The sequence below is a fragment of the Botrytis cinerea genome, chromosome 9 (assembly GCF_000143535.2).
Source record: "Botrytis cinerea B05.10 chromosome 9, complete sequence".
Lineage (NCBI taxonomy): Eukaryota > Fungi > Ascomycota > Leotiomycetes > Helotiales > Sclerotiniaceae > Botrytis > Botrytis cinerea.
In genome coordinates, this window is record NC_037318.1 from 2,174,462 (window position 1) to 2,187,850 (window position 13,389).

Here is a 13,389-nt window from a genome sequence, read left to right on the forward strand (position 1 = left end):
AGTAGGCGAGAAGGAAATGTCATCTTACATGTATGTGGTCATCTATACAGATCCAAGGCATTGCATTCTTCCGGGTGAGCAATCTCGTTTTTGCAACCTAGATTTCCTCATACCGTTGGAAGAAACAAATAGACCGGGGCAGAATACATTCCATCACCAGCTCCATGATATCCAACTCTTTGGCAAACACATACAGTACTGTCTGCACATATCCATTCCTGCCCAAAACTACACACATCTATTGTGCGCAGACTTCTTCTATCACGAATGCATGCATGCTATATGTACATGAATCCAAATCCATCCATTTTCCCTCGTCTCACCCGCTCAAACCCACGATAGCATAACCCAACTCCCGATCCTTGACGCCAAAACCCATGCATGTACGATGTTTTGGGATATAAATGTCATACTACATACATTCATTTGCACATACTTGTAACAGTGACAGTCCACAATCTTTTTAATGGAGAAAAACGTTATGACAGGTGGAGAACCGAACGAACGTGGGCTTGGATCAAAAGATAACGTCTAGTTCATCGTGTTGGTGCTTCGATTCGAATTGAGACATGGTCGGTGTGGTCTAATGTTTGGAACCCACTTGTACAAAGCTTGGTTTTCGAAGCGGCGGTGGCCTGATATTTATGATGGCTTGGATACTGTTCAAGGATATATATTTAAAATCTAAACTGTGGTATGGGAAACGTTCGTTGATGATGGTATCTAATTGGCTAGCGTCTTTATGTTACTCCAAACCTCATAGCCACTCGTGCAACGGGCGAGATGATCGCGCGCAAAACTATGTTATTTTTTAAATACATTGAAGAGATGGTTTAACTGAATATACCCAATGCCACATCATTCAAGTACACTTTTATTGAAAAATCGATGGATTTGTCTTCCAGCCTCCTTCCCAACCACCGGCTCTAATTCCTCCAAATCAGCATTAGCAACCTCCTTAATACTTCCCAACTCCATAATCAGATTGCCCAGATTCTTCCCTGTAACCCCAGGCACCACTCTTAACATATCCTGGGGTTCCCGATTAAACACTTGATCCTCGGCACTCGCACCACCTTCAAGTCCAATCTTCACAGCTTGGATAGGGTCTGGTTCGGGTTCTTGTGTTTTAAGACTTTCGAATATCTCGGCAGTTTGATATGGACTAGAACTCCAGATTATCCGGAGTCTAGGGAACGCGAGAGTGAGGAGCACCAGTTTGGATTGGAGATCGGATGATGCATTTGCGGCTGATACGGATGATAAAGAGCCTGAGAGATCAGCAAACGGTTCAAGGGTGAAAGATTTGCCTTGGTCGAACTCAATGAGTAACATTGGTGACTTGTAGTGTTCGAGCATAGTTTCGGCTTGATTGTATAAGCGTCCATCTTTGAATGATGAGATCAAATCTTTGATTGATTTACGCTCCACACATATGTTGGGAGAAAGGACATAGTCTCCGACAGTAAGCATACAGGGTACCACGACCATGCTTCGACCGTGAAGTAAAGATGGAAGTGAGGAGCGAAATTCTCGAACATCGACTACCACCCGTGGGGGTTGGGCTGTAGCCGCTAAGCGTCCTCCACCAGCGATACGTGTATTTATGGTACGGAGGAAAACTTCTTGGGGATCTTCGATGCCATGTGCGTCAAGAGTCAGTACAACAGACATATTAGCCTTTTCCTTTATAAGTTTGGTGAAGGCATCCTTTTCTCGGCGAGTGGATGACAGGTAGCGTTGTTCTTCCACTGAACCACCATAATAAAGGAAGTATACTCGGACATTGCGATCGTTATGCGAAGATCGATAAACCTCTACTCTACGAACAAAAGAGGTGTCGGGTTCATACATGATGATATACCGCGGTTTGACTTCTTCGAGGATATGCTCATCCATATCTCCGTCATACGCGTGAACTACCACAAGATCCTTCATCTCATAAAGCTGATAGTAATCTTCCATGTCATCCAAAGGATCTGCAATGACTTCTTCTTTTTGCAATGCCTCCACTTCCGTAGGTTTTATCTCTGACATTAATTCAGCAACCTCGAGGGGTTTATCTTCAGCAGCCTGTAGACTACCATTGGTGGCACGCGTGGATCCCGAGCTCGAGGCGCCTCCTCTCACTCTCCTCCTTTTATTTGCTGGAGCTTTGCCTCGGGAGCTATTCGTAACACTGTTGGCGTTGCTAATGCCGTTTAGAGCGTTTTGGTTCTCATTGAAAAGAGCCGCGCTAATTTTCGCAAACTTCTTCTTCCACTCTAAGTAGCTGCGCAGTTTTCGCCTCATCATGATCTCCGCCGATGGCTCTTGTTCTTCGTCCTCATCATTCTCGGTTGTTTCTGGACGAGCATGCATGCTTTGAAGATACTCTCGCAACTGCCAGCATTGAGCCGAATCTGTACACATTATTAAAATCGTGCCATTCGAGTCGTCCATTGGCACGGGATTAAAGTAAAGATCTCTATCAATTTCATCTAGCACTTCAGCAAGCACTGACCATTTTGGCTGTTCTTCTAGCACAGGCTTCAAAGAATCGACATCATCCGGTCTTGTAGCCTTGCCTGTGTATACCCGTCTCTTAGCTGTATCAAACACGGTATGTGCAGCATCAAGAAATAGCCAAGGAGATTGATTTTGCCTTGTAGATCCAGCAGGAGGCTGATGCGCCGCAAGAATCATATCTAAATGACGATTGAATGAGACCGCATCATATGTCAGTAGAGAATGTAGCATCCCTCTTAGGACAGTCAGGTCGTTGACAATCTGTTTCGTCTTCCAGCTGACTCGATGCCATACTGGATCAAGCTGCCTGCGAATGACCATATCAAATTGCTTGTGCAGAGCGCTATCAACATTCCAGTCGTCCATCTCTAACCCAGAGTTCGACTTCTTCAATTCACCAATACTAACCTCTACACATTCCATTATGGCATTTTGGATATCTCGCATGGAGTCAGACATCGAAACCTCAAGTTCAATAACCTCAGCTTTTTTTTTGCCTTCCAAAGCTTGAGCAACGTTGATATGGAATCTTGGCCATATTGAGACGTTGCGTAGGAACAGATTTCGCATCATAGTGGACAATGGCGAAAATCCAGTCGCAAATGGTTCTGGATTGTCCGAAAAGGCTTTGAGAAATCCAACCTTATTTTTTTGTCTGTATATCCGAAGTATAAAGGCCTCCAGTGATGTAGCTACAACCTTATCTGCATGTAGTACTACCACGCCAGTGATTGTCTCTGTGTTTAATAGACTGGTCAAAAGATCGACAACAAGAATCCTAGATGTAATGCTAAATATCCCTCCTTGTGCATACATCTTTTCTCTTGTGCCAACACTCATGAGATCTGTATTGACAACAGAAAGACCTCGCGCTCTGGGGGCCATGCTGATAGCAGCGTGCTCTGCCAGTGCTTCTCCGATCCATCCATTCTCTCGATCATCTGCACCAACCAGTATTATTAGGTTATTTCCAGCTGCATCATATGAATGGAGGAGGTTCGTGACAAGTCTCAAGAGGCCAAGGCCGCGAGCAAGAACGACAAGCTCATCTTTTTGTCGAAGCTCTTGGAATATCTCTTGTTGATATTTCTGCAGTCCTCATTAAGATATCATTCACAAAAAGGAATATTGAATTTACCAATGGCAGTGACAGCTTCACGGGTTGTTGTTCGCCGTTTGATGAAGACATCTTGGAGGTATCATGACGCGTTGACCATTTGAAGATTAACGCGAACCACACACGATGTCAGAAGTAGCTTTCAGTACGCAGTATATTCGCATCTACCCACGTCAAATGTCTCAGATGGCCTATTTTAGGCCAAGACTTGGTTGATCTGATCTTAATGGCTCATTCGTATACTCAAAATCTTGATCTTATCACGAACATTGTTCGAGGAATGATAGTTATTGGTAGCTGCAGCTAGCGACAAAGCTAGAGAGCTTCATCCCGTGGTCTTCGAGTTACACCCATCTACGTCATGAGGGGAAATATGGCTTATATAGAGGAGAGAATGAAAGACTCCTGTGGATGAAAAGCTCTCATCTCCATACCATCTAACTCTACAAATTACAAATACACGAATCTTCTCAAAGTCAAATAATTTAATCAAACAACAATCCTACATCATGCCTGCCGGTCCAGACGAAACCCACCACCACAAAGCTGGTGAAGCAACTGAGCACGTTATGAAGAACTCGTCCTCTAAGACCGACAACAATGCTAGCGACCATCCCCTCCATAACCAAGGCGAAGTAAAGGGAGAGAAAGTCCAATTCCGTCATCACGAGGCAAACCCAGGACCTGTTGTCCCTCAAAGTATGCCGGAGCAGGAGGGATCAAAGGCGGACCGTGAAGCAAAGACCGCTTCTTTAAACAACTAAGCTCTTCGGTATGCATACCATTCACCTAACCGATAGCCTAAACTGATTCGATCGATTTTAAGGAAACCTTACCGGAATCGCACGATCATTCCGAACGAAACGTTAATGAAGCAAGAACTCATGGATGGCTGGCGTTGGGAAGGGTGGAATGGTCAAGGAAACGGATGATAGCGGGCATAATGTGGTACATATCTGATTAGCAAAGACGTCGAGTACGAAATAAAACTTCCGTCTTTCCCAAACATACGTGTTGATGTTGGTGGCGTGTTGTGCATGCTGATATCTCCATATACTCATACAAGAGTGATCAAGCCCCCGTTCATTGCAAGTCTATCCTGCAGTACCTGCGTAGTACAGATGTACCGATGAGTGGTCGGTATTTGTATGAGACTAAGATGTGGCCGGTCAAAATATCAATCTAGCATCCAGTTACCCTCGTTTCGTGAAATGCTTGAAAGAATAGAGATGCCTGCCATCGGTACGCGCGTTGCAACAGTAATGTGAAAGATGTTCGCATTCGGACTTTCGTAAGAGGTATCAAGATGTGGAATTGTGAGATGCCCATTCGTTTCTTTGAGATTCGGAACATTCTGTGGCTTTGCCCCGACCAGTGGCTGAATTACTTGGCGTTTTTGTCGTAGCAGCATTACCCATACAAACATACGGAGTACGACAATCTACATCTGTGCCCAACTTGACATTGACCGTTTCAATCATTGTGAATAAGCACATATTCGTTGCGGAATTTGGCTTCCTAAAGGACTAGTATCATTCGCTTTACTTTTTGGTCCAAGTCTCTACTTCGAATCATTGCGATAGGAAAGAATTCATCGCACAATTATCGCTACTTTCCAATGCTTCTAAGAAGTGTGAGAAGTGCGACCAACACGAGAGCAATCTCCCACACGACCGAACCCTATTTCCAAAAACCCCACGAGGATTCATATTACAGGAGAAAGTCCGATACGATATAAAGTCGAATAGTCTATTGGGGCCGATAGATATTCAACAAGCCTACAAAATGCCGTCCATACTGTCAGATGATGATAAAGAGACGGTCAAACGCATGGTACCAAAGGCCTCGAACAAAATCCAGGCAGTAGCAGTCGCCCGTCTATACATTGCTTATCCCGATCGTCATAAATGGACATACACTGGTCTACAAGGTGCGGCAGTTCTTGCGAATGATCTCGTCGGAAATACCTACTGGATAAAACTTGTCGATATCTCAGTCAGTGGTTCACCTCTATACTAGCCCGGCAGTACTTCATCAATCATCACAGCTAACTTTTATGTTATAGTCTACGAACAAAGGCGTCATATGGGACCAAGAGGTATACGATACTTGGTCATATAACCAAGATAGAACATTTTTTCATACCTTCGAAACAGAAGAATGTCTGGCTGGATTGTCTTTTGTGGACGAGAAGGAGGCCAAAACCTTCATGAAAAAGATGAATGATCGAGAAAAGAATGCTAGTAAAGCTACAAAGGCCAATCCTTTTGGAGGCGCTGCTCCGGCTCATAAACATAGTCTTCTTGGTGGATTTTTTGGTGGACACAGACATTCTTCTGCTCCATCGATACAACCTACTCCCCCCGATTCTCCTAGCTACGTACTCCCACCTTCACAACCGGCGCATCCAGCACAGAACCACAGGAACTCGGGTGGAAGCTTCAGGACAGGGCAGGCCGAATATGCAGCTTTGGAAGCGATCGATCCTCACTGGCGAGAGACATGGGGCGAGGACTTGAGAGAAATGGGTATTACAGACGACATAATCAGGGATAATCAGGATTTCATTGCAGACTATATTCGAGAAAAGCAAGCTCAACAAGTCATAACACCTACGCCTAGTGGTATCGAAAATCAAAGAAACAAAGCCCCTCCTCCACCTCCACCTCCAGCAGCACCTCGAACGCGTTCTGATAGTCCTCAAAGTTCTGCTGCTGGTCATGGACGAGGTGCACCACCTCCACCTCCTGCGCCACGGCGATCCAAAGCAGATATTGCTCGAGAGCCAACACCACCAAGAGAGCCTTCACCACCCAGGGGCCCCCCTCCCCCCAGGTTTGCAGCCCCACCGCCATTCCCAGATGCTGGAAAATTTGCGCATACCAATGATAGAGCACCTTCTCGAGCACATGCTTCTTCTAATCCAGGGCCACCCCCACCACCTAGGCCTGCGAAAACGCCTATCGAAGATTACGAACCAGGAGAATCAGGTTCGAGATTTGGAGTTCCTCCTCCTTTCGCGGGGACAAGAATTACGGCACCACCCACTCCACAACGAGGTCCTGTTCCACCTCCGCCTCCTAGAGATATTCATCAATCACACAGTAGTCATGCTATACCGCCTGCGCACATTCCTCCTCCGCCTTTACCGCCCAAAACTCCAGCATCTCCAAGTGCTCCCCCCTTACCACCTGCTTCTACTCGTCCTGTACCTTTACCCCCGAGAGATACTGCACCACCTCCACCTCCTTTGCCTCAAATGAGTGCACCGCCTCCACCTCCTTTGCCTCAAATGAGTGCCCCACCTCCACCACCTTTACCGCAATCCGCAGCTCCACCTATCCCATCATCTGCTGCTCCTCCACCTCCCCCACCACCTGGACCTCCCCCAGCATTTGGAGGACCACCTCCCCCTCCCCCTCCACCTATGCCATCATTTGGCGGTCCTCCACCTCCTCCGCCTCCTCCAGGAAATGGACCTCCAGCTCCTCCTCCACCTCCACCACCTCCAAATCGCGATTCTGGTCATGCTTCGGGTGCTCCGCCGCCACCTAAACCTACTGGTGATCGTGCAGATCTAATGGCAAACATTCAAAAAGCCGGTGGTATTGGGGCTCTCAAGAAAGTTGACCGATCACAAATTAGAGACAGAAGTGGTGCTGCCGTTCCCGGTGCAGATACTGGACCTGCGGGTAGTGGACTTCCTCCAGCTGGTGCATCTTCAGGGGGCGGAGGTGGATTGGCGGATGCATTAGCAGCTGCTTTGAATAAGAGAAAGCAGAAAGTTAGTGCTAGTGGTAAGTTTCATTTTATAATCTTCGAGTTTGTGTCCTTGGCTAACATTTTGATCAGATGACGAAGCGGAAGATGATGATTGGTAGATGCGATGATGTGATTAGTTGTTTAGTCTGGTAGAGGAATGAAGTCAAAGGGGGGCGAAGTTTGTAGTATATTGAGCGATTATGAAGTCAAGCAGAAAGGAGACGTTCAGTCAAAGCCTTGTTAATCAGAATTGGCTGCTGTAAAGTTACGTGATTGGCTTAAGAGATACGGGTAACTCAAGTGCGAGGAGTTTTAGTAGTTAAATCAATCGAGAACATTAAAAATTGGAAATTTCAAGACGTGCATGTAAAGATTGTGTGTGCAACATGGTCAAACTTTGAAGTTATTGCATTCAATCCAGCGCAAATCACAGGTGATACATTCAAAATAAAAGGACTGTTTCATTATTCGAATAGCCTTCAGTCTATGCTACGTAGATTGGAATTAAGAGTCCTGGTCAATACATGCATAACGTCTCTCCCACTATACAAGTATCGCCAGTCGAATGAAGCACTAGAAGGAAAAATGCCTGTCGAGGTTCTCGAGATCCAGCGAGTGAAACAATGACCAGATCCAACGAGATTGAGAGAGAAGACAGTCTTTCTTTCCATCCCCCTAACCACCACTGTCAATCGTGGAGGGGAGCCACTGATCCCCAGAACATTTTAGATATCATCAATATCAATCTCCTTGCCCTTTCCTCCTTCAGCAGCATCTTCAGAATCACTACCACTATCTCTGTCGTCATCGAACTCGAAGTTGCAGTCTCCGTCTTCGCCTTGTCCGTAAGTATCGGTTTCGTTGATCTTTGCGCTCTCGGGGAGTTCTCCATAGGCCTTCAAACTTCTGGCCTCGTCGGCGCTGTACTTGAGGATGACGTCTCCCTTCTCATCTTGGTAATCACGGAGAGAAAGGAGAATGATATCTCCTTGGTTGATCCAGACCTTCTTTCTGAGCTTTCCACGGATATGTGCAAGACGTCTGGTACCATCAAAGCAGAGAGCTTCTAAACGACCGTTTCCGAGCATCTTGATAACTTGGGCATATTCTGCAGGAAGTCGTTAGTTTGTCGTCTGCGGAGCAAGATGACTTGAAAGACAAGGAGCGGTAAAGAAGAGGCGAAGGTAGACGGCAGCTGCAAATGGTAGCTACAGGAAATAGGGAGTATGTACCTTGACCTTCTTCCTTGAAGGTTAATTCACGCTTCTCATTATCGTTCTCGTTCTTTCCACGACGCCTGTTCTTTCCTCCCTATTTTTCGCAACTGTGTCAGCCTGGATCAAGACAGTGGGGTGGAATATTTCCAATAAAAAATGCGACAATGTCTTACCTTTCCCTTATTCTTAGGCATATTTGCTGTTGTTTACTCTACTGTCGATTTTTTGGATTTCGGTTTGGAGGGTGTTTGTGGTTTGGATTATTGTTTTGGTTGTGGTGTAGGAGTAAGATTAATGAAGAGGAAGAAGGAAGAAGAAGGCGACCAAGTAGCAGACAATAATTTATTTCTGGGCTGGAGTAGTGTCATAAATTGTGGTTCACTAGTGGTGGGGTCTTGGCGCACGCTAAAGATATCCGGTCCGACCAAATTGATGAATTCGCTTTGTTACGGCTCCATTGCTATTGATCGAGACCTTTATACCCAAAAAACAACAATGTCCAACACATCCGCCCGTCTTCAAAGTCATTGTCTACTGCTACAAGAACAAAGAACAATAGGAATTAGTAGCCAATGATTCTGACGCACACTATTCCCACCTCAAGACTCTTCCAATCCTCCTCCACTGGAGATGGCTGCTAGAGCGACTGGAACAGCTGCAGTTGCTGTGGAATCGAAGTTCTCGCAGCTGATACGTTCCGGTCAACTGAAGTCAATAGATGCTCTAGCTTATGGATCATTCAAAGGTATCACAGGGGACGATCAGTGTTTTTCTTATAAGCTTTCCGCCTTCCACGCCTATGGCTCTCATCAAGCACCAGCGGTATCAAAAACCTACAACCCAGACCACTATAACATTCAGCACCTTTTAGTCAACAAATCCTCGCCTTTATGGCTCTCTGTTTTTTGTGCGAAAGTTAATGGAGGAAACAAGAAAGTTATACGAACCCACATGGTACGAAGGATCAGAACTGCAATTAGAGAAGCCTTGAAGAACCATGATTATGACTTGTCTGGGAAAAGGATATCCAACAGTATAGGGAGGGGTAGCAAGGGCGAGGACCTAGTTGGTACGATGATAATATCTGCCAAAGACAAGGCCTTGACTGCAAAGATGGATGTTTTACAAGATCAAGCGGAGATGGCTGTGACCGCATTGATACGAAAGTTCAAGCTGGAGCGTGAAGCTCGACATAACAGTTCAAATCAGAATGCCAGCAAACAAAACAAGGGCACGCCCGTGGAAGTGAAAAGGGTCCAAATGAAAAATAGGGCGAGGGAAAAGGGGGGCGATACAACAGTGAACTCTCCAAAGAAGAAGAAAAACACCAAGAATAAGGTATTTGGTGGAACAGTCTATCAAAAGTGATGGAAAATAATGCAAAATAATAAATAGACAAAAATCTCAAGTTAGAAGCTACCACGTTTTGATAACCAGACTATGTAACCTTCACAAATTATTCAAAAGATATAATATATATATATTGCATTTGCCATCACACATACCACAGTATCATGAGAAAGTTCACATCAAAAATGTTTCATCAATTTGCGGCTGTGTCAGATCCAACCAATTAGCGCCGCCTGAACACACGCTGGAGCTCTCCAAGCTAATCTGGGACGATCGCAATCGCGAAGCTGTCGCAACGTATCTTGAAGAATTTCATTCCCTTTTGTCACATTAAAGAGAGTATTCGCCATGTTGATTTCACTCACCGTGGGTAAAGTCGATGCCGGAGTGGCAGTCTTATTAACTCAAGATAAACGACTCGTAAGTTATGCTCTCAACAATGCTTCAATCAATTGTACATTGACTACATATGTACAACTTGGTCATTGCACATGTTACTTCCCCCGACCTCCAGAGCTGACAATACCCCTCACAGATTGAATTCCCATCTATTCTCCTTCCACCCAATATCACCTCCGGTAGCATCGTCGATATCACCGTTGCACGAAACCTCGTCTCGGAAGAAAAATCCCAAAAGTCATTCGTCGCTCTCCAAGATTCTATCTTCAATTCATTTGGTGCATCAGAACCGTCTGCACCAGTCCTTCGCTGTCGCAATGCAACTCAGACTTCTGTCGTTTTAGAATGGGATCACATTGAGTTAGCAACCGCAGATGTTATCTCACTCTCCCTCTTCCGCAATGGACAAAAGGCTGGAAACATACCAAGGCCGAGTCAAATGCTGAGCACAAAGATCAGCGGTTTAGCTGTTGATACGGAATACACGTTCCACCTGGTATTAAGAACAAGTGCTGGAACTTTTAGTAGTGAGAAGGTGGTCGTAAAGACACACAAAATGACGGATCTAAGTGGTATTACTGTTACGCCTGGTATTCTGCCCGCTTCATTGAGGGATAGTCTTGTCAAAGCAGTTGAGAGGATTGGGGCGAAGATGGCAGATAGTGTGAGAATCGACACAACACACTTTGTCACAACAGAAGGAAGAGGTATAGCTTGGGAAAAGGCCGTCGAGATGAATATTCCAGTTGTAAGGCCGGAATGGGTTGAGGGCTGTGAGAGAGGTGGAAGAATCGTAGGCGTTAGGCAATATTATCTTGATGCGGATCCAAAACAGAGACAAATAGTTTCAAACGCACCTCCAGCTCAGCCAGCACAGGCTGAGCCACCCAGAGAACAAGTTACAACTCCAACTACTTCACCACCACCCACGAACACAAATGGTACGAATGGTCAAACTGTTCCTCCTACTCCACCCGCAAAAGATACACCTAAACCAGAGAAGGAGGAGAGGGAGAAGGAACAAGAAGATGGAGATGCTAGTAGCGACTCGGGAGAAGGACAAGAAAAGCGAGAGACAGAAAAGACAGCAGTATCCGAAGAGCAAAAGTCCCGAGCTTCAGATGTAGAACAACAGAAACTTGCACTCCGACCTGCAGCACCATTTGGAGTATCGGCAGATGACTTGACCAAACCGGGGGAGGAAAACGCATCCGGGAATCAGACACCAGGAAATGCTAGCTTTCAAGATGTCGCTTTGTGATCGACGATCGAGGGATATTTCATCTTTGTTACTATTATATTATAATCAATGTTTTGGAATGGCTAGCAACAACAATTGTTGGCAGGCATGGTGTTGGGATGGGAAGAGAGATTTATTGCATTGCTTCAGCGTTTCTTAAAAATGTTTTCTACAATAGCTTGAAGATATGAATATGTAATGAGCTCTCGCCATCCTTGTGAGTATAGATTCGCAGTGTTCATTTGATCTCGCTAGAACATCAAGATCCCCCTTTTTTGACATCGTGAACTCATCCAATGACTAATTCCTATTCAAACTTTCAAACTTTCAAACTTAGAGTTAATCTCTGGTTAGCCTAGCTACACCCCACACACCCGATCTAAAATGCAACATAGATGCATGGAAAGATCGACCGCCCGATGTCAATGGATCGTCAAGCCACACCCGCCACTTGTAAGGATTGCTCTTCTAAAATATATCAATGATGCTGTCATTGTCATTGCCATTGATGTCAAGCAAAAGGCCATGCTCCTCCCCTCTACATGATCTTTCTTCATACTCATGCAAATCCCCAAAATACTACACCGCAGTATAACAAATTGAGAAAAAAGAAATGGCATGGTCACTAGTTTGTCCCGCAAACCGAGGAATTGGTTTCTACCTGACTCGACATCTCCTTCAAAACACACAACTTCCCGTCGTGGCAACTTCAAGGAAAGATATTGAAGGAGCAAAGAAATCTATTCTGGCAGACTTAGATGTTGATCCCAAGAGATTGACTGTATTGGAAGTCGATGTTACGAGTAAGTGATTCATTGTCTCACTCAATCACTCAAAACTGATTTTCATGTATTGGAAATTTATAAATTCTAATATTAATATCACCCAAATATAAAATCTCAAAATTCTAACACAGTCCAGATGAATCCACCATCTCCTCGGCCGCGGAAAAATGTTCATCTCTCTTCCCCTCCTCAACCCACCATCTGCGTCTCGCCTTTTCCATCCCCGGGATTCTCTACCCTGAAAAATCACCCGCCCAATTAGACCAATCCCAGATCCAACACACCTTCGCCGTCAACACCATCGGCCCCCTCCTTCTCACCAAACACTTTTCCCCCTTCCTCCCCCCAAAACGTCTAGATCTCTCTTCCTCTCCCCACACAAAGAATTTACCGCCTCACGCCCTCTGGCTCAACATGTCAGCTCGTGTGGGTTCCACCTCGGATAATGCACTCGGGGGGTGGTATAGTTATCGCGCTTCGAAAGCAGCGGTTAATTCTCTAACGAAGACTTTTGATCTTTTTTTGAAAACGAGACATGGGGATAACGCGCTCGCTATTTCGTATCATCCGGGGACGGTGAAGACGGGTTTGTCAAAGGAGTTTTGGGGAGGTGTTAAGGAGGGGAAATTGTTCAGTCCCGAGTTTGCGGTGGAGAAGCTGTGGGATGTTGCGATGGCGAAGGGGATTGAGAGTAGAGGGCGATGTTGGGATTGGAGAGGAGTGGAGATTTCACCTTGAGAAGAGCGTGAGTGGCAGTATAGGAGGTTGTCTAACTGTTATTGTGAAGCTAGTCCCATTTCTTGATGCCGGTATATGATATTTTCTCACACTTGTACTATTAATACTTCCTCCATTGTATGACTTACGTCACTTTAGCATTGATTGTCACTTTGAAGCGCAAGCACCTTTGTTTTTCATTGATGTATTTATATCTACGTTTCGTGGATTTTTCGAGCAAATATTAATATAAGCTAACGTTACACATTCTCTCTTTATTCTCATATGATTCGA

The 13,389-nt window shown here is 45.2% G+C and overlaps 7 protein-coding genes across 7 annotated transcripts; 5 read left to right on the forward strand and 2 right to left on the reverse strand.

The window, feature by feature from the left end:
- Window positions 1–697: 697 nt before the first annotated feature.
- Bcrad1 lies at window positions 698–3,876 on the reverse strand. The gene is made up of 2 exons (XM_001546329.2): window positions 3,647–3,876; window positions 698–3,597 (listed from the first exon to the last, which is right to left on the reverse strand). Exons 1-2 carry the CDS (start codon window positions 3,695–3,697, stop codon window positions 859–861), a joined length of 2,790 nt encoding a protein of 929 aa, XP_001546379.2. The 5' UTR covers window positions 3,698–3,876; the 3' UTR covers window positions 698–858.
- Window positions 3,877–4,038: 162 nt separating this feature from the next.
- On the forward strand, window positions 4,039–4,629 carry Bcpio11. The gene is made up of 2 exons (XM_024695282.1): window positions 4,039–4,397; window positions 4,452–4,629. Exon 1 carries the CDS (start codon window positions 4,135–4,137, stop codon window positions 4,387–4,389), a length of 255 nt encoding a protein of 84 aa, XP_024551076.1. The 5' UTR covers window positions 4,039–4,134; the 3' UTR covers window positions 4,390–4,397; window positions 4,452–4,629.
- Window positions 4,630–5,074: 445 nt separating this feature from the next.
- Bclas17 lies at window positions 5,075–7,743 on the forward strand. Its single transcript, XM_001546326.2, has 3 exons — window positions 5,075–5,620; window positions 5,691–7,422; window positions 7,478–7,743. Exons 1-3 carry the CDS (start codon window positions 5,411–5,413, stop codon window positions 7,504–7,506), a joined length of 1,971 nt encoding a protein of 656 aa, XP_001546376.1. The 5' UTR covers window positions 5,075–5,410; the 3' UTR covers window positions 7,507–7,743.
- A 101-nt stretch (window positions 7,744–7,844) lies between these two features.
- Bctif11 lies at window positions 7,845–8,929 on the reverse strand. The gene is made up of 3 exons (XM_024695283.1): window positions 8,778–8,929; window positions 8,620–8,698; window positions 7,845–8,495 (listed from the first exon to the last, which is right to left on the reverse strand). The coding sequence occupies exons 1-3, from the start codon at window positions 8,796–8,798 to the stop codon at window positions 8,113–8,115; spliced, it is 483 nt and encodes a 160-aa protein (XP_024551077.1). The 5' UTR covers window positions 8,799–8,929; the 3' UTR covers window positions 7,845–8,112.
- A 140-nt stretch (window positions 8,930–9,069) lies between these two features.
- On the forward strand, window positions 9,070–10,026 carry BCIN_09g06260 (hypothetical protein). The gene has a single exon (XM_001546324.2). The coding sequence runs from the start codon at window positions 9,235–9,237 to the stop codon at window positions 9,970–9,972; it is 738 nt and encodes a 245-aa protein (XP_001546374.1). The 5' UTR covers window positions 9,070–9,234; the 3' UTR covers window positions 9,973–10,026.
- Window positions 10,027–10,166: 140 nt separating this feature from the next.
- Bcchs5 lies at window positions 10,167–11,915 on the forward strand. Its single transcript, XM_001546323.2, has 2 exons — window positions 10,167–10,374; window positions 10,490–11,915. The coding sequence occupies exons 1-2, from the start codon at window positions 10,303–10,305 to the stop codon at window positions 11,612–11,614; spliced, it is 1,197 nt and encodes a 398-aa protein (XP_001546373.1). The 5' UTR covers window positions 10,167–10,302; the 3' UTR covers window positions 11,615–11,915.
- A 106-nt stretch (window positions 11,916–12,021) lies between these two features.
- Window positions 12,022–13,360, forward strand: BCIN_09g06280 (hypothetical protein). Its single transcript, XM_001546322.2, has 2 exons — window positions 12,022–12,396; window positions 12,515–13,360. Exons 1-2 carry the CDS (start codon window positions 12,207–12,209, stop codon window positions 13,114–13,116), a joined length of 792 nt encoding a protein of 263 aa, XP_001546372.1. The 5' UTR covers window positions 12,022–12,206; the 3' UTR covers window positions 13,117–13,360.
- The last annotated feature ends 29 nt before the right edge of the window (window positions 13,361–13,389 follow it).

What these genes read in the sequence shown, in the direction of transcription:
- Bcrad1 (XM_001546329.2), bottom strand. Translation starts at nt 3,697, where the DNA reads ATGTCTTCATCAAACGGCGAACAACAACCCGTGAAGCTGTCACTGCCA. An exon ending in TGAAGCTGTCACTGCCATTG is followed by an intron (nt 3,598 to 3,646) that starts GTAAATTCAATA and finishes TGAGGACTGCAG; the next exon opens with AAATATCAACAAGAGATATT.
- Bcpio11 (XM_024695282.1), top strand. Translation starts at nt 4,135, where the DNA reads ATGCCTGCCGGTCCAGACGAAACCCACCACCACAAAGCTGGTGAAGCA.
- Bclas17 (XM_001546326.2), top strand. Translation starts at nt 5,411, where the DNA reads ATGCCGTCCATACTGTCAGATGATGATAAAGAGACGGTCAAACGCATG. An exon ending in TAAAACTTGTCGATATCTCA is followed by an intron (nt 5,621 to 5,690) that starts GTCAGTGGTTCA and finishes TTTATGTTATAG; the next exon opens with TCTACGAACAAAGGCGTCAT. An exon ending in GCAGAAAGTTAGTGCTAGTG is followed by an intron (nt 7,423 to 7,477) that starts GTAAGTTTCATT and finishes CATTTTGATCAG; the next exon opens with ATGACGAAGCGGAAGATGAT.
- Bctif11 (XM_024695283.1), bottom strand. Translation starts at nt 8,798, where the DNA reads ATGCCTAAGAATAAGGGAAAG. An exon ending in TGCCTAAGAATAAGGGAAAG is followed by an intron (nt 8,699 to 8,777) that starts GTAAGACATTGT and finishes TGCGAAAAATAG; the next exon opens with GGAGGAAAGAACAGGCGTCG. An exon ending in CTTCAAGGAAGAAGGTCAAG is followed by an intron (nt 8,496 to 8,619) that starts GTACATACTCCC and finishes GACTTCCTGCAG; the next exon opens with AATATGCCCAAGTTATCAAG.
- BCIN_09g06260 (XM_001546324.2), top strand. Translation starts at nt 9,235, where the DNA reads ATGGCTGCTAGAGCGACTGGAACAGCTGCAGTTGCTGTGGAATCGAAG.
- Bcchs5 (XM_001546323.2), top strand. Translation starts at nt 10,303, where the DNA reads ATGTTGATTTCACTCACCGTGGGTAAAGTCGATGCCGGAGTGGCAGTC. An exon ending in TAACTCAAGATAAACGACTC is followed by an intron (nt 10,375 to 10,489) that starts GTAAGTTATGCT and finishes TACCCCTCACAG; the next exon opens with ATTGAATTCCCATCTATTCT.
- BCIN_09g06280 (XM_001546322.2), top strand. Translation starts at nt 12,207, where the DNA reads ATGGCATGGTCACTAGTTTGTCCCGCAAACCGAGGAATTGGTTTCTAC. An exon ending in ATTGGAAGTCGATGTTACGA is followed by an intron (nt 12,397 to 12,514) that starts GTAAGTGATTCA and finishes AACACAGTCCAG; the next exon opens with ATGAATCCACCATCTCCTCG.